Below are 24,405 nucleotides of genomic sequence, written 5' to 3'. Positions count from 1 at the left end.
AAAAACTCCCTAGCCTGGCTCACAATTAGAAACCACTGATCCAACATGGCAAGAGCTTTAAGTATCCCAATGATGACTCATTCCTCTTGGAAAGCTTTACCAAACGAACTCTCATTTTTCATAAATTGACCACTTCATTTGTCTTCCCTTCTTCCCAGGGCCCTCTCCATGGATATAGACACAGACTATGAGCGCCCCAATGTGGAAACCATTAAATGTGTGGTGGTAGGGGATAATGCAGTGGGCAAGACCAGACTTATATGTGCCCGGGCTTGCAATGCCACCCTCACACAGTATCAGCTCCTCGCCACCCACGTGCCAACCGTTTGGGCTATCGACCAGTATCGTGTATGCCAGGAGGTGGGCGCACACATACAAAGACACACAAGATAATGTGTGGAGTAAACTAAACGAATAAAAGGAAAGTTGCACTGAAAGCAACTGATTTCTGTTAAGGCATTTTTGTGTGTTCGCAGGTTTTAGAGAGGTCTCGGGATGTTGTGGACGAGGTCAGTGTGTCCCTCAGGCTCTGGGACACCTTTGGTGATCATCACAAGGACAGACGATTCGCCTATGGCAGGTGAACAAACAAACACACAAAACAAAATCATTGGCTCAAAAAACACAAAAATTTGACCACAGTCCTTTTTATTCATTAGATATTTTAAATCCTATAGCTTTTAAAATTAAAAGAAAAAAACACCCAGGCGGGTTTGAGATTACTGTGACATAACACTCCAGTCAATCCCACACCAACAGGGCCAGCGAATTTATAAGGTTTTTCCTCTGACCCAACCACCAGCGCTTTTTAGCTGAACTCTGCCCCCAGGCTGTTACATCCTTCCTTCCACCAGACATGATTGGATCATGGTTTGATCCTCTTACTCAGCATGCCTTGTTCAAAGCTGCTTTGTTGGCATGAAATGCTAAAATAATTAAGCAAACCGGGCAATGAGATTTCAGAATCAAATTATAGAGAGAAAGCTAGTTCCCATTTGTCACTTAAACTTCTGTTGACAAAATCTGTTAGTTCCAGAATGCTGTTGTTTACTGGCACTGGCGAAACGAAGCCAATTTGAAAAGATGTGCCTCTGAAGCCGCCATGTTGAAAGTGGCATATTGCTGTGGCGCCCCTGTTGTTTCTATTGTGCACTACCAGAGAAAGAGCGAGGCATGGTGGCATTGTTAACAAAGGAATACAAAGCACAAGTGCCTAGAATCTGGAACATGCTGTTTTTTGACAATTTTTGTCAAGTAGTTTGCCTTTGGCAATGGATTTCAGACTAGGAAGCACACTAATTCCTCATGGCTCTTGAAAGCAACTCACCTAGAATACTGTACGTCAACAACGCCACCATGACCAAACACACAGGCTTGGTAGGTCTGGATAAAATGAGAAAGTTTCAAACATTGTCATGCTTTTTAAAGATATATATGATACATGAACCTTGTACTGTAATGGGTGTTTATCCACCACAAAAAAACACAACAAAATACTCATTTTGTACTCTACAGCAATATCAGTGTTTATGGGCTACATTAATATCATTTTTCAGTGTAACAATCAACTATAACTGATGACTCGCCCTGCCCCTTCCAGCTGTTCCTATTAGTCGATTCTGTCAAAGATTCACAATCGTGTTGTAGCATAGCATTTTTTTCCCTTCAGGCAAAGGTACCTGGGAGCATCATTCTTGCATCTTAACACAGTGTCCGATTGAACAGATAGATGGTTAAACATCCATCAATCTATCTATTTTCCTCTGCTTCTCCGAGGTCTGGTCCCGAGGGCGGCAGCCTCAGCAGGGAACCCCAGACTTCACTCTCCCTAGCAATTTCTTCCTGATCTTCTGAGGGGATCCCGAACTGTTCCCAGGCCAGACAAAAAACATAGTCTGTACAGTGTGTCCTAGGTCTTCTCCCAGTGGGCAGTGCCCAGAACAACTCACCAGAGAGGGGTCTGGGAGGCATCCTAATCAGATGCCCCAGCCACCTCATCTGCCTCCGTCAATGCGGAGGAGTAAATGCTCTACTCTGAGCCCCTCTCGGATGAGAACGTTCTCACCCAATCTCTAAGGGAGAGCCCAGACACGCTGCAGAGGAAACTTATTTCAGCCGTTTGTATCCGGGATCTTGTTCTTTTGGTCACAAGTTACTGATTGTGAGTGTAGAAATGTAAATCAAGAGCTTTGTCTTTTGGCTTAGCTCCTTCTTCACCACAAACGACGGATACAAAGCCCAAATTACCGCAGACGCTGCACTGATCTCCTTGTCCATCTCCCGCTCCAGTCCTCCCTTATTTGTGAACAAGACTCCAAGATACCCTCCACTTGGGGCAGAATCTCATCCCTAACCCGGAGAGGGCGCTCCACTTTTTTTGGAGAAGTTGATTCTCATCCCAGCTGCTTTACACTCCCCGTAGCCAAAGGTGGAGAGAGGTTGCCCTCTTGTCTACTGGGGTGAACCCAATGTACAGCCGCTGAGCTAGGGGTGCAACAAGTATACCCATACATGTTCGGTGCCTCTAACAGAGGGCAACTGCAGAGTGGAAGAGAGTCCAATCCCTCTCGAGAGGATTGGTACCACAGCCCAAGATGTGTGTGGTGGCCTCGCACGGCAGCTCGGGCACCTTTACTGCCAGAAAGGTGACATTCCACGTCCCTCGAGCCAGGCATCGGATCGCTAAGGTCCCTGCTTATGGTTAAACATAAGTTGCAAAACATGATTCTCTGCCTAAAGGCTTGGAAAAAAGAAAGATTTTGAAAGTAAGAATATGCTGTAGTTTCCTACTAATCCCAGTGTATCCGCTCTATTTCTGTACCAAATCCTACTAAATTCAAATGAGAACATTCTCCAGACATCCAGTAATGGAGCACTTTGGCAACCTAATTTTCATTTGCTTATTTAGATTTGATTCAAGATAGCACAGTAATGCATGTACAGTGGATATCAAAAGTCTGCATACCCCTGTTCAAATGCAATGTTTTGTGATAAAATTCTAAAAACTCGCGTGTCCTAAGTAAGCCATGTTGCATGTACTGATGACAAACCTAACAGTCCAGTGGGGATCGAATCAGAATGAAATGACCTGGATGAATGAGAATATTCACATATGACACTATCAATATTGAAATTATTAAAATGTGACTAAGACTAATAATAAGGATTTTTGTCCAAAGACTGGGGGGGGGAAGGCTCCAAAAAACATTTCCCTCTTCCTTGAAAGACCCGCTGCAGCTGAGGAAAAATGGCTCCAAAGCATGATGCTGCCACCACCATGATTCACTGAACTGTTTCACAGTAGGCATGGTGTTCTTTTGGTAATGAGTATTATTTTTGCAACAAACATACCTTTTGCAATTACAGCCAAAATGTTCAACCTTGGTTTCGTCAGATGGTAACACATTTTCCTTAATGCATTTGGGATATTTCAGGTGGGTTTTTTTTTTGTTTTTTGATTTTTGTTTTTTGTAAGATAAGGTAGATAAGATAAGTCTTAACACCTTACACCTATAGCTCAGGTATATGAAATGTAAATGATGGGAGAGTCTAGTAACATAAACCAAACGGCCAATGCTTGTCAGAAATTCCTGCAGCACCGGTCTTCCTCTCTGCCTCATAGTAGCCTCCTTGACCAGTTTTCTTATCTTTTCAACCATTCTGGAGGTGTTCGAAAAATGTTATTGCACTTCTTAAAATTGATCTGTTCTATTCTATTTATTATAACATCATACAAAATCTGCTCTTGTGAAGACCAAGAAAAGGACATCTTGTTCCTGTCTCCTTGTTTTTCTTTTTGACACCATAATATTACAACAAAGACATGACAGAACACGGTATATTTGGAGGACCCCAGCTGTGTCATGGCAGGAGATAACTGCCCAATTCAATATTGGATTTATGACTACACGTAAATGGAATAGGGAAGAAAGTCTTTGCAGCCACCAACCAGGTTATATTTAAACCGTCTCTTTGCATGGAAGTTTTCATTAATTTGGCTCATTTGTGCTCAAAGTGCTTGTCCTGTTTCTTATCGATCAATCAACGTTTTCCCCATGACAGAGAGATATCCAGTTCTGGGTAATGTCACCGTTGTGACATATTTTCTCCACTTGGTGATGATTGTCTTCACTGGGTACCGTGGTATAGATAATGCCCTGGAAATGCTTTTGTACCTTTCTCCTGTCTGCTGCCCTTGAACAATGAGACTTCTGACGCTGTGGAAAGCCCACTTGTGCTTTAAGATGTGACTCCGAGGATGTGACGAAAAGCCTCCTTACAACAACACAAATTGGGTTTAATCAGATGCACTTTAAATAGTGGCAGGTATGTGATGTCTCCCATTTAACAAGTTTGAATGTGACTGGTTAAACCGCAAGTCACATCCCCAGATGTAAGCGGGTGTGCACACTTGTACAAGCTTATTAGTTATTTTTACTCTCCCACTCAAATATATTTCATTTCACAGGTATGGCTAGGCATATTGTATATCTACTGTCCAACACTATGCAGTGGTTCAGTTTTCTCAACAGAAGGTGGATGCACTTTGCATTGCCTTGACACCTTTTGGTGTAGCCAAGCAACAGACGTGTATTAGCGTATCTATTTGTGGCAGCAAGTACCTCGCTTCTGTTATGTTATTACATTACTGAGTGTGTGTTTACTCAGTTGTCGGCCCCTGTTTGTGTATGTTTCCACACCTTTCCTAATGTTCCGGATGCTTTGTCAGCCTGCAGTCAGCTGATAAAGATGCAGCGCCAGCTCAGCTGTTTTCTGCCTGCCGCCTTGCCCGATGTCTGCACTGGCAGGCATCAACCTCTTTTCTCTTCCTCCTCCCCACCCATCTTTGTCATTCCCTTGTTCATAGCTGCACATCTCACCTCACATGTACGCATGGATAAGATCACATCACTGCCCCTCCATGCCCCGGAAACACCCTTATTCCACTCTTTGTTGATCCCAAAACTCAAAACATGACATCAAGCTTTATCACATGCCTTGTTAGGAGTGGGAGAACTCGGGCTGGAATATTAAGTAATCTTATACTGAAAATAGGCTAAGATCAGTTAAACTTAACCTCAGCCTCAACTGTTTTTTTTCCCTCACACTGATGCAATGTATTGTAATTAAGAGAAAATGTTTTCCCTGCTAAATAAACCCATTTCTAAAGAAGCATTGTTCTTGCAAACTGATCGAGAAGCTTGTCATATCTGTGCTACATGGAGAGGTGCTGTGTGACAGTAAGCTAATATACTTGTTTTTGTTTAGGAAAATATGATAAGATATGTTTAACGTGCTTATCCGTGTGTGTGTGTGTGTGTGTGTGTGTGTGTGTGTGTGTGTGTGTGTGTCTCTCTTCTTACATAATCAGGAAACTGGTGACCTTTGTACCGCGGATGCACCACATAAACACATGCAATGCTGGCAGGCCCATTTATATCACATAAAAGCGGATTGTCAATTATTAGCCATAACACACTTTAAATCCACACGAACCATTCACAATATTCTTAAAAGGTCACAACCTGAACGGGCACACCAATGCAAAACATGCGGAAACAAAATTGATGATCGATCAACTTGATATGATGCATAAGATTTCTTATTGAATACACGACAGCCACTGTAACTGTAGTGTAGTAGGATAGCAATGCAGTGATCCTATTAGCACACTAGTCCAATCCATGGTGGTAACACTTGGCTGTGTGTCCAATTGTGATGTAATGGCTTGCTAGTGTATTGTATGTCAAAGGGAGAATGATTTTAGGTGAGATTACAGTAGGAAAGCTTTTACTTTAGGCAATGTCCACATAAATAGTTACAGAAGTTTAAATAAGTATTTACCACGCCACCATTTTCCTCACTACATATAAATTACCAAAGGTGCTCTTGATATGAAAACTTTCGGATGTTGGGACCAACCCAGGTAATCCATACACACAAAGAAAGAACAAATAAGATCAGACATTAAGTTGTGTAGTAATGTAAAATGACACAGAGAGAGTATTGAACACGCCAACTGGTATTTTATATGTTGTACAAAAGACTTTGTTTGCAATGATAAGTTCAAGACTCCACCCGTATAAAGAAACTGGTCACACACACTGCAATAGTGTGATTTTGGCCCAATCGTCCACACAAATATTCTTCAAAACATAAAGTTTCTTTGGGCTTCTTTTTTGACCTTTGGGTTTTGGATCGGTACAATTGGGTTTCAATCATGTAATTGGCTTATTTTTTTCTTGGAAACCAATTGAGCATTTCCATGGCAGTATGTTTTGGGTCATCATCCTTTGACTTTTAAAAATGGGAAGTTTACCAGTACCATTTTATGAAAATCAGCCCCAAACCATCATGTTCCCACCTCAGAGCTTCACTGTTGGTATGGTTATGTGCAGTGCCTTTTTTTTCCACCAAACGTGGTTTGCATTATGGCATCCAAAGAGCTCACTTTTGCACTCTTTTAACAGACTTGTCCAAATGCTTTGCCATGATCTTTTTCAGCAATAGGTTCTTGCGTGGTGACCATCCATCCACAGGTGCCCCTTTTGCTCTTCTGATTATTCCTTGCACTCCTCTGTCACAAATCTTCAGAGGACCACCTGATTGAGACAACTTTATGGTGGTATGATTGGTTTTCCACTTACTTATTATGGCCTCAAATATGCTCACTGGAACATTCAGAAGCTTAGAAATGAGTCTAGAACCAATGCCATCGTTGTTTTGCAACAATTAGTTTTTGGTCTTGAGACAGCTCACTGCTCTCAGCTATCATGAGATTTATCTTGACTTAAGCCTTTGCAGGGGCTGTATTTGCTGTTTGATTATTGATAGGTTTTGGGAGCTGTCTTGGCTTCCTGTGTCTTTTCACATCTCCTTTAACTAATGTTCAATATTTTTTTCCTGTCATTTCACAATATTACACGCAACTTGATTTCGGATTTGTTCTACTTTGTATGTATGAATAACTTGGGTTGTTCCCAACAGCTGTTGAAAATTTCACGTCAATAGCACCCTGAGAAAAATATTTAGTGAAAAAAATGTGTTCAATCCAGTACTTCCTTCAGCCGCTCTTTGTGGATATTTTTCTATGCAGTTTGAGCCTTAAATAACATGAAACGTGTTCCGGTCGATGGAAAATAAACATTTTGGGGAAATACATCATAGAGTTATTTCAGGTCCCGCATGGTCAACTCTCATTACTCAGGTAACTATATTTCTCTAATACTGGTATTTTTTTTCCACTTATTTTTGAAGTGTGACATTGAGGAATTACTCCTGTCAACTATATGTCCATACACAGTATAATTTTTTTTAACTTTTTTTTCTGAATAATGCGCTTGGTTGGCTGAAATAGCCCCACTCTAAGATCTTATAGCACCATTCCGCTTTGACACTTACACGACAGCCTCTGGGTACATATTTATACACTTTATGGACTTTGATCCAAAAATGTCTATACAAAAACCTCTTCACATGTGAGATATGCTCTGAAACACATTAATGTATACTTGATGATATATAAAAAAATAGATTAATTGATAATTAATTATGCAATGCAAAAAATGTACTCAGTGATTCATCAGTTCAAGTAATTGCAGAATGTGGTACTGTCTGCCTTGTAATGGTGTTACTAAGTGATGTACTGCATGCACAGCTCTTTTAAACATTACCAAGAAGCATGTACAAACATAGCAGTGCTTTATTTATTAACAGATCAACCAGAGTGTGTGTGTGTGTGTGTGTGTGTGTGTGTGTGTGTGTGTGTGTTTGTGTATATTAGTATAAGTACCTGTTTGTCCTTTAGTTATCAGCCTTCTTTTAAAGATAGAGACTACAGATGGGTCATAGAGATCACAAACATCAGGCTCGTACACGCAAGTGGACACACAAGCACACGATGTACTAAGATTTGCCAGAATTGCTTTTTTAATGCAAGGTAATATTGTTCAGTGAATCAGTGGCATGTGTCCCTCATGTTCCCTTTGCATCTATCAAAGTTCTCATGTACACAAACTCGCTTTCATCTGCCCTGGTTTTTCTCCTTTTATCTCTGACCCCAGTTCAGTTTAAGCAGATGAAGTAACGACTGTTCATCTTCCTTCCTGCTCTCCAGGTCGGATGTGGTGGTGCTTTGCTTCTCTTTGGCTAATCCCAATTCCCTGCGCCATGTCCGCACCATGTGGTTTCCGGAGATCAAGCACTTCTGTCCACGGACGCCCATCATCCTGGTTGGCTGCCAGCTGGATCTTCGCTATGCTGACCTGGATGCAGTTAATCGTGCGCGACGACCCCTTGCCAAGTAAGAGGCCTTCCATATCTGTCCTTAATGGAATGGAATTTAACTTTTTAGGACTTTTTAGCGGTTTTAGGGGAGTAATCCCACCATCATTCACATTGCATTACTAACCTTAATACCATCATCTTTTCCACCCCACAGACCCATCAAACCGACTGATATCCTCCCTCCCGAGAGAGGCCATGAGGTGGCGAAGGAGCTGGGGATACCCTACTATGAGACAAGTATCGTCGCCCAGTTTGGAGTCAAAGACGTTTTTGACAATGCAATCAGAGCTGCCCTCATCTCCCGCCGTCACCTGCAGTTCTGGAAGTCCCACCTGAAAAAGGTGCAGAGACCACTTCTCCAGGCACCCTTCCTGCCTCCTCGCCCACCACGTCCCATTGTGGGAATCCCAGACCCCCCTCCCACAGATGGCGAGGGCCCCGACTCCCTCTTCTGTCACCCGCTCTGTGCAGATGTTGTTTTTCTGCTGCAGGGTGGTGACACCCGTGTTTTTGCTCACAAAGTCTATCTGGCTACTTCCTGCTCCAAGTTCTATGACCTTTTCACCCTTGAGCTTGGTTCATCCTCCATCGGGCCACAGGAGAAGCAGGACAAAAGCAAGGAAAGTTCAGATAGTGGAGATGAAGACGAGCTGAGCAGAAGAGGCGCCAAGGAGCAAGCTGGGCGCACTAAGAGCCTAGACATTGATAAAGATGGGGTTGATGGCAGTGTACGGGGGCTGAATCGACCCCCGCTGCTCCAGCGTAGCTCCTTACGAACTTCCCAGAGTGATAATGCACTCCCCTCCCGAGCCCAGTACTCTTTGGGAACTCCTGTGAGTGGCCGGGCACTTTCGGGATGGGGAAGAGGGTTCTTGAGTCTTTGTCTGGAGCATGTCGATGACCCCATGACTGGACGACCCCGACTAATGACTGTGGTAGTCATGGATGCACTCATACAAGAGGAACCATTCAAGGTGACGGAGTTCAAATTCAATTTATGTGGAATCAATTACATGTAAATACTTAGACCTTCATTCCACTCTGTCACTTATTGGGGCATAGTTGCACTTGGCAATTCATGCCATGTTTACCCATTGCGCACTTCAATGTTAGACTTGAAGTTTAGATTTGAAAATTGTGGCGCCTCGAGATGCGAGTGACTTTTTGAGATATGAGCCAACGCTCAACTATTTTTTTTTCTTCTTTGACTCTGGATTACAAACAAGATACGAGGGCTGTATGGTGGCAGTGAACTCAACTCAGCTCACTTCACAAAAAGAACACTTTGGCAAATAGTGAACAATTTTTCAAAAAAAGAGGATTTGAGCAGTTAAATGGCTCTCCCATTTGAAGTTTACTTTCAAACCAACGACATAGAATAAAAACTGGACTGCGCACTCTACATCCATCATTGGTTCCGCCATGGTCAACAGGCTCTGACTTCTGGTCATGGCAAAAAGTATGGTAAACATACACATATTATGGAAAACGATGCAATAAATATATAATAATTATGAAGGTTAAGGTGAAAAGTTACTTCTTCTTCTCAAAGGATGCCAACTTTCCTGTGAAATAGTACCCAAAGCAATGTTTTCCCTTGACCCAGAGTTGACCACGTGAAAGGGGATTGTGCGCAGTCCAGTTTTTATTCTACGTAAAAAAAAAAAAAAAAAAACACATGCACTCATAGTTTAGACTTCAGTCCACTATCTTAAGGCTAATGCCAACATGTAATGGTACACACATATATGACCTTTTTAAGCAACTTATGTTTGAACACAAATGGTGGCGCAACACATTCAGTATAATAGTACTCGTTTATTTATTCTTTATGCTCTGTGAGGAGCTGAGACTAGCTGAGGGGAACTGAGACGCTCTACTGTACAGATATCCGTCGATCTGTCTTCTGGTGGCCCCAGATGGCCAAAGCAGGCAGCTGCATAATGACTATTCAATTGGTGAAATGAGTGATTTGAGATACAAGTATAGTCACAGAACAAGTTACTCATACCACAAGACACCACTGTAAATATTTTGTGAGAACTGTCCTTAAACATTTTTGACATCTTTTGTGAGTAGTAGTAATACCACTTTGTAAGCTGAATTGATTGCATCCTGTATGTAAACAGGCCCAAGCTTAGTCTAACCCAGTGTACATACACCACAAGCAAATAATTCATTTTTATCTTGGGCCAAGTGTATCAACCAGTTTATTGAACAAAATAATTCAGTCTTGGCATCATTATTTAACCTCCTGCTCTTGTTTCAGGCAGTGCTGCAGTACTTGTACACAGGCAGCCTGGATGAAGGTCGAGGAGACCTAATGCAGGTGGCCACCATCGCTGAGCTACTTGAGGTGTTCGACCTGCGGATGATGGTGGCCAATGTTCTCAACCGGGAGAGTTTCATGAACCAGGAGATAACCAAGGCATTCCATGTCCGCAGAGCCAACCGTATCAAGGAGTGTCTCAACAAAGGGACTTTTGCTGGTAATCCCTTTTGATAGCAATTTTTTCAGGAGCACAGGTGACATTCCCTGTATGCATCAGTTAAATATTTGTGAGAGAAAGATGCAAACGTGAACCCCCAACATTCTCGTTCAGTCGCTAACAATGTACACTATGTGTACATTTGGTTCCACTGCATATATTTAACATTATAATTCGACGTTAGAATATGCATTTTGGATTGTATAAATCATAATCTGCCTTGATGACTGACTGACACTTCAGTCTGCTTGGTTGCCTTGTCTCAGTCCCCCCTGTGCTTCTTTGTCTTTGTGTGTGTAGTGTTGTCTGTCCCCCTAAGCTGTGTTGTGTTTGCATGCAATCACAGCCAACGTCATGCATCTGCTGTGTCTCAAGACAGCCTGTCTCCCATTCACTCCTTTGTGTTCATTCTCAGTCATCGTTATCAACATAATGATGGCAGTCTTTCTCAAAATGCTAACAAGAGTTTCCCTCAGTAAAAAGTTATTTGATGAATTGTTCCAAAAAAAATCTGTTTTATCTGTTTGGTATATACAGTTGAAGTCAGAAGTTTACACACACTGTGGGGAGAAAAAAATTTAAAAAAAAAAAAAAATATATATATATATATATATCTGTCTGAAGTCAAATCAGACTAAACTGCTCCTGTTTTGTGTCAGCAACCGTCACAAAAATTATTTAATTTTGGTAAATGAGAACATGGGGGTTCCCAGATGATGAGCTTGTGGCTTGGAAAGGTCTTGATAGATTAACTGACAACATGCAAGTTACTTGACTGCACACCTGGGGACTATTTTAGGCCACATCGCAAACACTTTCCTTCCTCATTTGAAATCCTGGGAAAATCAGAAGGAATTGCCCAGGAAATCAGAGATAGAATCGTGGCGCTCCCCAAGTCTGGTTCATCCTTGGGTAAAATTTCCAGATGTTTGAAGGTCCCTCGAAGATCTGTTCAATTATACTCAAGTATCATCACCATGGGAGTGTCCAGGCATCATACTGCTCAGGAAGGAGACAGGCTCTGTGTCCCAGAGATGAACATGTTTTGGTACAAAATGTGCATATCAACCTTAGAACAAAAGCTAAAGATCTTGCAAAGCTGATAAGAAAGTGTCATCATCCACAGTGGAACGAGTCCTGCACAGACATGGGCTGATGGTTCATTCAGTGAGAATGAAGCCACCACTCCTAAAAAAAACAAAGACAAATTTCAGTTTGCAAAAAGACACCAAGAGAAAGCATATGGCCAAAATGGTTAAAAAGCGACTTGAGGATAACAAAAACCTGATCTGAATCCCTCAGAGAAAAACAACAAACAAACAAACATGACTCAGCTATACCAGTTCTGTCAGGAGGAATGGGCCAGGATTCCAGCAGAGTACGGTCAGAACCTTGTGGAAAGTTACCCAAATGTTTGACCTAAGTCATCCAGTTCAAAGGAAATGCTACTCGATACGAAGGAAATGTAAATTTTTTTATCTTTAAGAAAATATGTACGATGGAATGCTCCCATCATTGTGGCATTTAACGAAATGAAATTTTGGTGGTCCTGACTGACCTAAAACAGGAAAGGTTGAGTCTGATTTGACTTCAGACAGTGAGACAAAAAATAAAATGTTTTTTTTTTTTTTGCACAGTGTGTGTCAACCGCTGGCTACAACTGTAATATAAATGATCAAGGAAATTTTCTTCGCAAGCAAATCCACAATGAAATGGCTACACCTTCAGTTGTTTTAATCGCTCTCAATACATATACTGTTTACTCCATTTCCTATACCTTATGTCTGCTCTCTTTCCCTTACTTTCAAAAGCTATTTTGTCCCTCTGTCAATTTACCTCTCTGTTTGTCTACATGTGTCTGTGTGTGTGTGTGTGTGTGTGTGTGTGTGTGTCTGTCTGTCTGTTTGTCTGTCTCTGCCCTTCGTCTGCCTTGTCCATTTTTCCCCCTCTGTAGCTTGGGCTTCTGTGGCATTCCACGAGATGAATGCTCTTTTCCCACCCCGGTTTTAGATGTGGTGTTCCGGCTGGACGATGGCTATCTCCCAGCCCACAAGCCCCTGCTCATCTCTAGCTGTGACTGGATGGCGGCCATGTTCCGTGGCTCTTTCATGGAAAGCTACATTGAGGAGGTGAGGCCCAACAAACTTACTGCCATTGCTTTAGTTACGTTGAATCAAACAAACATCGGCATCGCTGGGATTTGAATCAGATGAGACTGCAGTGTCTGCTTATGTTGATGGACCACATGATGAAGCACATAAAATGGTATCTTATGCAGTAGATTTGATTTAATGGTTGTCCACAAAGATCCATGAGGTTATGAGATATTAATATAAAGGTACTTTGAGGCAATTTGTAATGTTTTCTGAGGGGTAAAAGGAAGCATCTTGGTGAGTCACAACAGAGTACACACACAGTAAATCAAACTCCAAAGCAAACACCACAAGCTGCACAGATTTCAAAGTATTGATGGAAAAAAAAGATCCACACAAGCATAAAAATGCTAACAGCAAAAAGTGCAGAACAAAAGGTTGACACGAGAAAACAAAAGTACCAGAAGAGCAAACTAAAACTGGTGGCCTGAGTGCCACAGAAGGAAGTTGCAATAGTAGAAGGAAAAACAAAAAATCAAAACCCACACAAGGCAGAAAAGGTAACAACAACAGAAAACACATTGGAACTTTAACTTGGAAGACGAGTGATAGTACTGGCAGAAAAACCCAAATACAATGAAGAAGCTCAAGTCATACAACCCCAATTCCAATGAAGTTGGGATGTTGTTAAACAGAATACAGTACAAAGATTTGAAAATCACATTTAACCTATATATAACTCAATACACTACAAAGACAAGGTATTTAATGTTCAAACTGATAAACTTTTGTTTTTGGCAAATAATCATTAATTTACAATGTTATGGCTGTGATACATTCCAAAAAGGCTGGGACAGGTGGCAAAAAAACCTGAGAAAGTTGTGGGTTTTCATCCCCCATCCCAAAAACATGCTTTAATTGGAGACTAAGTTGCCCCTTAGGGGTGATTGTTAGTCTGACTGTTCCATTTCTTGATGTTCCCTGTGCGATTGGCTGGAAACCAGTTCAGCCCAATGGTCGCTGAGATAGGTTCCAGCCCTCCTGTGACCCTTTGAGCATAAGCTGCATCAGAAAATGGATGGATGGATGCTATCTGATATGAAAACTCTACAGTCAGAAACATAGCGTCTATTCTCAAAACCACCCCGACTGTATTATTATTGAATGTGCATGCTTATCAGCAGGTAACATGTTGGCAAATTCCGCTAGAATTCTCAGTAGAAGTGGCAAATCCCCTTAGAAAAAATTCCTCAAACTGTGAAAGTAGCATGTGATCAGCCAGTGTTTGCTCTATTTTCATGCTCGTCACACTTCCTTCTCTGTATTTTTAGCTTCACATATTTCATTGCGAGATCATGACTTTACACCATCTGTGCACGAGTGTTAACAATAGATGTCTGTTCTAAACAAATGAATTGCTACTGATTATCTGTAGAAATTATAGAAGGTATGAAAATGCAGTTAATTATTCATTTAAGGTGGCCATTTGCAGGTAATATCGTCTACCCAAACTTGTTCTAATGCCAGATTTTTGTTATACAAAAAAAAAAAAAAAGACCAAGATAAATACTTGTTTTCACCTTAAATGTGAATATAACCTATGCAAGTCAAATGCATAAAAATTAAATCTTTTCAAGGGAAGGGAAGGGAAGTAAAGAGGGTACACTCCCTCTGCCAATGGGGACGAGGCTGTGTTCAGAACTATGCAGCTATGATTTATCCCAAATAAAGTTAAGCTGTTCTAGCAGTCAAAAACAGCCATTTTTGTAGTCTTATCTTAAATGCAATCCACAGTCGGCAGAGCGATTCCATAATATGAGAGGGATCTTATTAGTTAAAAGTGTCAGTCAGGTGAATGCTACAAAAGAATATTAATAATTAATATATTGGACATCCTTTCAAAATTTCTAAAAAGAGAGAAAATAAGACTGGTAAGGAAGGCTGCTGAGAGGCTGAAAACAACATTGCAGGAGCTGTTAGATTTTCTCAGCAGTAGTCGTAGTAGTAGTAGTAGTAGTAGTAGTAGTAGTAAGCTTCAAGCTTCTCATAGAAACCGAAGGAATGTCAGGAAAAGTCTAGTAGTCACATCTGACCGTTATGTGGCATTAATCAAAGACATTTCAAACTGTGCCAGTTGTGTGCTAAATCCCAATTAAATTAAGGTTCAAGGTAATTGGTTAAGTTAGAACAAAGCCACATCCCTCTTATAGTGGGCGGGGGGATGTTTTGACATTTTTATCTAGGTCAGACATGTCCAAAGTCCGGCCCCCGGGCCAATTGCGGCCCGTGGACACATTTTTACCGGCCCGCGGCCTCTATCATGAAATCAATAATATGCGGCCCGCCAGCACTGTTGACCACAGTATAAAATACATGTGTACAAAAAGCTATTTTTCATATTTTTCATTTCACCAGAAGATGGCAGTAGCCCTGTGGCCGCACTCTGGCCGCCGTGACCCTTGACCTTGCGTGATTGTTTCAGCCCAGCCCATTTCTAACATGGCGTCTGTAAACAAAAAAAGGAAAGTTGACCGCGAGGGCCGCTGCTTCCAGGACAAGTGGAAATTTGAGTATTTTTTTCACTGAAATACGAAACAACTGTGTCTGCCTAATTTGCCAAGAGACTGTGGCTGTTTTCAAGGAATTCAACATCAAGAGGCACTACCAGACGAAACATGCTAGCTACGACAAGCTAACTGGGAACAAACGCGGTGAAAAAGTGAAGCAACTGGAAGCTGTTTTAACGGCACAGCAAAGCTTTTTCACAAGAGTCCGTGAGTCAAATGAAAATGCCACAAAGGCAAGCTACGAAGTGGCAACGCTGATTGCAAAGCACTGCAAACCTTTCACTGAGGGTGAATTTATTAAAGACTGTGTAATGAAAATGGTTGAGAAAATTTGTCCCGCGAAGAAGCAAGAGTTTGCCAATATTTGCCTGGCTCGTAATACTGTGGTACGGAGAATTGAAGACGTTTCATTAGATATTAAGAGACAGTTAGAGGCAAAAGGAACTGAGTTTGACTTTTTCTCGTTAGCGTGCGATGAAAGCACGGATGCGTCCGACACCGCTCAGTTACTGATCTTTTTAAGAGGAGTGGACAATGACATGAACGTGAGTGAAGAGCTTCTGGACCTCCAGAGTCTGAAGGGCCAAACAAGAGGAACGGATTTATTTGTTTCTGTTTGTTCCACCGTAGATGACATGAAACTACAGTGGAATAAAGTCACCGGGATTATTACGGACGGCGCACCTGCCATGGCTGGCGAGCGGAGTGGATTATCAAGCCTTGTCTGTAACAAAGTCAGCGAAGAAGGAGGCAGCGCTATTAAACTCCACTGTATTATTCATCAAGAAGTTCTCTGTGCCAAATATATGAAATATGATAATGTTATGAAACCGGTGATAAAGACTATTAATTATATTCGCTCCAAAGCGCTGTGCCACCGCCAGTTTCAACAGTTTCTTCTCGACATCCAGGCTGAATACGGAGATGTTTTGTATCACACCGACGTAAGGTGGCTCAGTCGGGGGTCTGCGCTGCAGCGCTTCTTCTCTCTCAGGGAGGAAATTGGACAATTCTTGACTAAAAAGGGACAACCCATGCCAAAATTAAATGATCCTGTTTGGCTGGCTGATTTGGGATTTTTAGTTGACATAACGCGACATCTGAATGCGCTGAACACAAGCCTTCAAGGGCAAAATGCAGTGGTAAGCCAACTGTATTCACACATCAAAGCCTTTCGGACCAAGCTGCTACTTTTCCAAAGACACCTGTCACAGGCGCAGCCCAATACCGCACATTTCCCGTCGCTGCAGGAAATTGTGACCAGTTTCCCACAGATCAATATCAGTGCGCAAATGACAAAGTATGCAGCAGACATCTCATCTCTGGTTGAGGAGTTTCAGCAGCGCTTTCGGGACTTTGCAGCTATTGAAAAGGAGATCACGCTTTTTTCCTCTCCTTTCTCCGTGGACCCTGATGACGCTCCAGACCACCTGCAACTGGAGCTCATTGAGCTGCAGTGTGACGCCGAGCATCGCAGTCGGCACCAACAGCTCCCTCTTGTCAACTTCTACCGCCAGCTGGATGAAGGCAGGTTCCAAGCAATTCGGACATTTGCTAAGAAAATGCTGAGCTTGTTTGGCTCCACATACATGTGCGAGAAGACATTCTCCGTTATAAACATTAACAAGAGCCGCATGAGGACGAGACTGAGTGACTCTCACCTGCGTGACGTCTTGCGCATCAAAACCACTGCTCTTGAGCCAGACATGGACTACATTACTGCAGTCAAGATCCCAGTATCACCCTTCACATTAGTGCAGGCAAGAACTTTAAGTCCTCTGAGTTGAATAAATTCTTAAATCTCAGTTAATTAATTTTTTTGTGATGGTCAAAATCACAGTTTGAATATGCAGTGATCATTGTTTTGTTTTCAGCACTTTTCCTACAGTGAGCATATAATAGTGAATAATATGTAATGTTTCACATGAACTTAGATATCCTTTATAGTTTTCTTAATTTTTTGTGGTTTGTGATTTCGGTAAAAACCTAAATGTAAAAGTAAAAGTATGCCATTTGTAATTAAATTAAAAAAAATCCCAAAAAGTTAATTTGTATTTAATGTTAATGGTTCAATGAATGTCAGGCTAAATAGTCGGCCCCCACACATTTTCACCTTACCAAATCTGGCCCTCTTTGCAAAAAGTTTGGACACCCCTGATCTAGGTCTTTATTTTTTACCCAAAAAAAACATTTGAATAGGAGTGTCATTTCAGATCCACTTTTTTGCTTTTCAGTTTTTGCTTTAAAGGCCAGTTTGATTCACAGGTTTTGGTCCACAGACCATCTGTCAATACAGTTGTTAGCCATGAATGTGAACATGACTACTCATCAATGTTCCATTGGCCTCAACTGGTGCTCCAAGCTCCTGAGATCACCTTGATCTTAGTGTTGCAACTTTTAGTTATGATGGAAGGTCTTGCCACGTTGACAATTCTCTTCATTGCTTCGAGAAGTGGAGGTTGACGAGAGCCTCAATGGGTACACTCAGTGGTCCTGGTTAATGTTCAGACAGTGTTTCTCATCAATAGAAAGTTTCCAGTCGTGCTCCCTGGGACGGCGCTGCATAAACTGACTGGCAGTAAATAAAAATGTCTTGTTATTTGGATGCAAAAATTTGTTGAAGATGCATTGAGAAATAACCAAATGTGTTCAATTTTACAAAAAATATGTATGCGTAATAAAAACTGAGATGAGGGATGTTGGAGAATACGCTTGAACCTTTCCAAGTCGGTTGAAGGGAGTTCAATTCACCTTTATCTTGTCATTATGCAGGTTCCCATCCCTACCACAAGTACAGCATGTATGCGAAGTGTGCTGGAGTACCTCTACTGCGCCATGCTGACACCTTGTCCTGACCTGGAGTCCATTGAACTGATCGTGGTGGCCAACCGTCTTTGTTTACCACGCCTGGTCGCCCTAACTGGTAAGGATTCTCTGCCGTGATCGTGAAAGTTACAGGAAGCCCAGAGACAGCGAATATCGACATGATTGTGATGTGTGTGTGTGCGCATCTTCAGAACAGCATGCGGTTGACGAGCTCTTGCAGATGGCAGTGAAAGGACTCGACATTGATGGGCACGTCTTGGCCTACTCGGAGCTTGCACAGGTCTGTTCAAAGGAATCTGTGAAAAGTTTATCACTTCTAACCATATAATAGGGTTGCTGAAAGTTGTTTGTAACATTTTGTACCGATCTCTGTCCTCTTTCAGTTCCACAATGCGAAGCAGCTCTCAGCCTGGTGTCTCCATCACATCTGCACCAACTACAACAGCATCTGCCGCAAGTTTCCCAAAGACATGAAGGCCATGTCTCCAGGTAAAAACAACACTACTTCCTTCCCTGCCTCAGCTCTTTCACCTGCTTCATCATATTCGTGAATCATTAGCTGTTTTATTTCCTGAGGTATTTGGGTTTTAAGAGTAAGACTAATTGAATTTAATATCAATTGTCACCTAGAGGGCTACATAAAGTAAGGCTGCATTGCATGGTGGTAGTGTAAATACAAGACAAAACATGTGGTCTTCAGATTCTAATGTGGATAGTGTGCAGAACGTGTGCCTATGAGTCTAGCGCATAGTAGCAGGTTAGATTAAAAATATAAAGTATAGTCCATTTTAAATATGGTCTAATTGTATGGTACAAATGTGCGTCCGTCATTAAAGAGTCACCCCGGACCAACTTATTTGTACGGAGCAAAGTCTGGAGAGTCATTTTTCCCAGTCAAAACTGAACCAAGAACATACCATGTGTGCGTGGAAAATGATGAGTAATTGTTTACAATACCTGTGTTGACTTGTGTGGCCCCGTGCAGAGAACCAGAAGCACTTTGAGAAGCAGCGCTGGCCTCCCGTGTGGTTCCTGAAGGAGGAGGACCGCTACTTGCGCTCTCAGAAGGAGCGTGAGCACGAGGAGGAGATCTTGCGCAAGCAGCACACCAAGCGAGGCTGGTGCTTCTGGAGGCAGCCATCCTCTTCGCCGCACGTCTCATAAGACGTCCATGGAAGGGTTCCCGGTCGGACCTTCTCGCTTGCTCGCTCTCTGTCTCCCTCCCTCCATGGGTCCTGACTCAGTGTTAACTGGGAATGTACTGTTTTGTGCCTCTTTACAACCGCGGGAGTGCAGTTATGCCTATGTAGAACGAAGTGCTTCCCTAACCCCCAGACCTACGAGGGCCTGTGGGCGGGGGGGCACCAACACACTTCCTTGTCCCCCGCACTCCTACAAGAGCTTCATCCCGTCCATTGAATGAGTGGACTGGGAGCAAGGGCTGTCAACCTCTCCTAGTCTTCACCCTCCGTCTTGAGCCACTCCACTTTTGTTTTCATTCGAATTGGTGTGGTGGGAGGGGCTCACTTCAACTACACTGACTGTTAGCTTACACACACACACACACACACACACACACACACAGACCCTTTGCCCAAGATCTACCTGTCTACAACCAGCACCAGATATCCAGGAACTGACACGATGTAACCAAGTATTTTGATAGTTTTTGTAAATCCCTTGCACCTTTTTAAACGACTCTCACCCGAGGGAAGTCGATCGCCCTTCTCCGAGGAAGTGTCCGCAATTGTCTTGACCTTTGGATTGGAGCACATTTTTTTTTTTTTTTTTTTTTTTTTATTTGAGGGCAAAACCTGCTGTTGACGACACCCAGTTTGTCTCCATCTTGTACCCTCTACCCCCCCCAAAAAAAAAAAAAAAAATCACCTCGCCAAACTGCACTTCTGCTATTTCCCAAGTGACCACTCTAGCATTGATGGCGATAAGGAGCCTTACTTAACACCTTTTCTCTGGTGGCATAATGGATCCAGTATTACACAAAACACATCTGTAACGTCCAACACCACCACTCGGCTGCGTGGAAGCCCCTCCTGAAGCCTGCCTTTATACCACTGCACCACTGGGGGCAGCACTGCTCAGGGCACTACACGCTAACGCTTTTAATGCATGTGACTTTTACCTTGTTGTTGTTTCAACTATGTACAAAGGAGTATTAGGGCCACCCCGAACAAATTATTCAAGGAATAGACTTGAGTAAAGTAGTAATACTCCATATGAACATATTTATAAAATGATGACTATATTAGTAGCCTGCCGAAAAGACTGAAAATTAAGTAAGTGATGCTGCCCCAAATGGTTTGGAATTGCCTGTCGATGTCACAAAGTAGCTTATGTCTGAATTAATTTGCGCCTCTCCTGACTCACTTCAACATATTTAATTGACACCAAAAGGCCGCCAGATGGCACGTGAGCACAAAAGCCAGTTCTTCAGCGAATGAAGGATATGTTGGAGAAAATCCGTGAATAGGGAAATGTACAAATCCCGAACTGGCAATATGAGAGTCTGAACTGTTTTAGATTTTTCACCTTGTATGACTTTGTTTGTTGCCTTACACACTTAAAAACCACTTCATTATCGTATGATACAATATAACTGAAGTTGTAATATGAAAATAAGGATTTTTCTCATAAGACTTTGCAGCAATGCACGCGTTCCTTAAAAATGTACTTTGTCATCACATTCCGATCACTTTTTCCTTTCTTTCCTCCCACTTCACTCTTGCATTTTTTTTCCTTTTGTTACAACTTTATTCTCAAAGCATTGCATGTTTGTACTGTTACTTTTTTTCCAGAGCTCCTTCCTCTCATATTACGTTGTTTAATTTGTGGCCCTAGTCCTCGTTTTGTATTTATGTATTGTGAGGAGTGTTAAAAAGTACGAGTGCATTTTTGAACTCTGTTCACCTCACTCGGAATACCAAAGCTGTGATTCCCTTTCTTCCTCGCTTTGCTTAATGTTCGTTTCCCTTACATCCTTGTTGCTACGAGTGCATCGCGGTGATCAAGTGGTTTGAAGTACAAGGCACGTGGTGGTGTTTGAATCCCTCCATGGGGAAAAGGAAAAAAAAAAAGATTCACTTTGCCTTCCGTTCCTTTCGCTGGAATCCAAAATGGTGCTCAAGACACACACACGCAGTTCTCAGTTTCCAGTCCAATATTTCTGTTCAATGAAAAGTGGAGCCAGTTTTTTTTTTTAATATGTAGCATTCAGAATTTACACACGGAGTGCTTTGGGAACTTGTTTTTCATTGAATTCGCCACCGATGTGTGGTTGTTGTTTCCACTCGAGTTTGGGTGCCAGTTTCTTTGGGCTTTGGGTGGTCATGTGAAAACGAGACTTGCTGGTTGAGTTCTTTCCTTGGCTTTAGCTTGGAACTGGATGTTTTTGAGTCATGTGGGTCGCATGATTGTCCCTCTTCTCTGCGGAAGTTGCGATAAAGCCCTGAAATAGAAGTCGGACTGGATCTCACGAGAGCCAAGTAAGAACCAAGCCAATTTTTCAGTGAAGGAAAAAGAGGAGTGTAAAAATATACATTGGAATTGCTCACACTCAAAAGCAGTTAAGGGCTTTTTGGTATTTTGAAATGTGAGAACAGATTTTGATGGCTACTATTTGTCTTATTAACTACTGTTCTGGCCAAATTAGCCTCTTGTGTCAGTTCATGTGCCTTAGATGAGGACAAACTGAGCTAAAATTTGGGTTGCCGGCTATTTCTGTCAAATAGGTTGAGGTTCAGACGTTAGCCCACGTCGGAGGGAGAACTTCATTTTCTAAGCAGATGACTTTGAATCAATCTCTGCTGCGGCCGCAAGGCCCTAGAATATTTGGGTTTGGTTGGAGAAAGACTCACGCCACAGACAGAAGACCAGAAAATTGTTGTGATTTTTTTTTTTTTTTTTTTTTTTTTTTTTTTTTATGCCAGACTAATTCCTGAAGTGAGAATTTAAAAAAAAAAAAAAAAAAAAAAAAAACTTGATTAAGCTTGTAGGTGGTAGCCACTTCATATTATACTGTATAATGACACTTTGCATCGGAAAGCATTGTCTTTTGCTATTATTTGTTCTCTGTCTCTGACCTTTTCTGAGCTTGATATGATCTGTTCTGGATGATTGTAGCACCCTGTTTGAACGTTTTATTGACCTTAATTGAGCGCTCTTTTTAGAAGCTCGTTGAGTTTTGTACACAAGATCACTTTGACTCAGCACCGTTTCAATACAACGTACTCACCTTTGTCATAATAACGAGAATAACAACAACATGCAGGGACATTTAGAAACATGCTTCAAAAACTATGGAAAAGGCAATCATTAAGTTTTGTATTGTAATATTCCTGGGATTTATACAATATTAATACAGGGTGTAAATGTTTTTCAAAGCAAAATTGCAGGAGATTTGTGGTATTAAAACTCACATTTGAAAGTGGTGGTAGGGGAACAAGCACATTTGTTCTGGTCAGCCATGCAATCAAAAAAAAAAAAAAAAAAGTTTTTCTTAAATGGAATATGTGCTCTGAGGAAAATTCCCCACCCATTTTCTAAGTTATTTAATAGCATCTACAATTGGATTTTCATGCAATCAGTAAAATTGGAATGAGAGGGGGAAAGTTAATGCATGTTTCTGGGCCTCTTGTAAATACATGGCAGTATATTGATTTTTTTTAAATGGGGACTGAATATGAATTATGTTCACGGGGAGATCGCTACTCAAATGAAATGAATTGCAGGACAAAAAATAAATAAATATTGAGTTGTCAGTCAGCCGTCACTGTATGGTGACCTCTCCCAGGCCAAGGTTAGACCACACTGATGTTATGTTTGTCTATTTTCACCGCATACATTTTACTGTCACATCGGCGTCTTTGAGAGCGAACATGTTGTGTGTCTCCGTTCATGTGCCTTCAATGAAATCCTCACACTTGTAGCCCTGTACAGGCTGACCACTACCATACTTCACTTAAAGTTATTCAAGCCAAAAAGTAACCATACGGAGAATTAGCATTTGGCAGCATTTGAGTATTTTTTTTTTTAAAGCAGCAGTGACGACACAAGTTTTGATGTATTCTCTGCTGAAGTTACACAACAGTTGAATTGTGACGCAACCCTGCACACCAGCAGTTCTCAAATGAGATCTCTGCACTCTTTTTTTTTTTTTTTAGGTGCCTGCACTTTTTAACATGTAGCCTACATCGAAAGAAACTTTTTGTGATCAGTACGCTGAAGTCTTTATATTACAAGCGCTCGCCATCACATCTTGTTTTCACTTTGTCATTGTGACTCCACATTCAGTATTACGCAACTTCCACTATTCAGATGCATAGTGAATAATCGCGTTTGAGTTAAATGCAAACGTTCAATATGTAACAACCGTGTGTTATATCATGCTTTAATGATTTAAGATGGTTGCTATCCCAAAGTTAAGTCCAGTATTTTGGAGGGTTAATGTGGACTGAATTATTGTTGTGCACTTTTGTTTCCATATGACTTTTATTCATCTCCACCGCTCACGTACTACCATAAAAAACACAGAGCACATGTACCACCTTCACATACGACTATCAAGGGCTTTCAAAAAGAAAAAAAAAAAAAGAAAATGAAACAATCAGAATGTTTGCTGCTGTTTGCAAAGATGTTTTGAAAATTTGTAATATTTTTGAACTGCTATGATTTGTACAAAATTCCCTTTTTTTCTCCTTTTTTTTGCCATTTCAGTATTATGATGTTTGACACGGATTTTATTAAAATGGTTAATCTTTTGACCTTGGCTTTTGTGTCAAGTGTTTTGTTGCACACAATCCAACAATAAGTTAATGTATATATTTATGTAAAAATCCATAAAAATACATTTCCTAACCTATTATTAATTTTAAAAATAATGTGCCACAGTATACATTTTGTTCCTATTTGAGTTCAAATATTTAATTTCATATTTCATAACGTTCCATGGTTCAAGTGAGGTGCATTTAACTTTAAATTAAATTAATATATAATATAATTTCGTATTAGCAAATAGAAATAAAGGAGTACAATTAATTCATATAATAAATTAATATAATAAAATCAATCATGACACTCATTTGAAACTCATTTCTCAATTCTCATTTATTTTTGTTTCAGGCGCTGTCA

The 24,405-nt window shown here is 41.3% G+C and overlaps 1 protein-coding gene across 4 annotated transcripts in view; it reads left to right on the top strand.

Moving 5' to 3' along the window:
• Positions 1 to 24,038, top strand: part of rhobtb4 (Rho related BTB domain containing 4) — a 61,687-nt gene extending 37,649 nt beyond the window's left edge. For 3 of the 4 annotated variants that reach the window (XM_061816760.1, XM_061816758.1, XM_061816757.1), the window contains 10 exons: positions 159 to 360; positions 477 to 580; positions 8,117 to 8,302; positions 8,441 to 9,260; positions 10,556 to 10,775; positions 12,786 to 12,904; positions 18,208 to 18,358; positions 18,453 to 18,541; positions 18,645 to 18,750; positions 19,247 to 24,038. In XM_061816760.1, coding sequence (XP_061672744.1) covers positions 159 to 360; positions 477 to 580; positions 8,117 to 8,302; positions 8,441 to 9,260; positions 10,556 to 10,775; positions 12,786 to 12,904; positions 18,208 to 18,358; positions 18,453 to 18,541; positions 18,645 to 18,750; positions 19,247 to 19,425 — 2,176 coding nt within the window. In that variant the 3' untranslated portion in view covers positions 19,426 to 24,038. The remainder of the gene's footprint in view (positions 1 to 158; positions 361 to 476; positions 581 to 8,116; positions 8,303 to 8,440; positions 9,261 to 10,555; positions 10,776 to 12,785; positions 12,905 to 18,207; positions 18,359 to 18,452; positions 18,542 to 18,644; positions 18,751 to 19,246) is intronic. The other variant, XM_061816761.1, reaches the window with a different exon arrangement.
• Positions 24,039 to 24,405: the final 367 nt, after the last annotated feature.

This window comes from Syngnathoides biaculeatus, chromosome 4, assembly GCF_019802595.1.
Source record: "Syngnathoides biaculeatus isolate LvHL_M chromosome 4, ASM1980259v1, whole genome shotgun sequence".
NCBI classification, from domain to species: domain Eukaryota; kingdom Metazoa; phylum Chordata; class Actinopteri; order Syngnathiformes; family Syngnathidae; genus Syngnathoides; species Syngnathoides biaculeatus.
The sequence above is the reverse complement of the archived record's forward strand: the minus strand, read 5'-3'. Positions and strand labels throughout refer to the sequence as shown.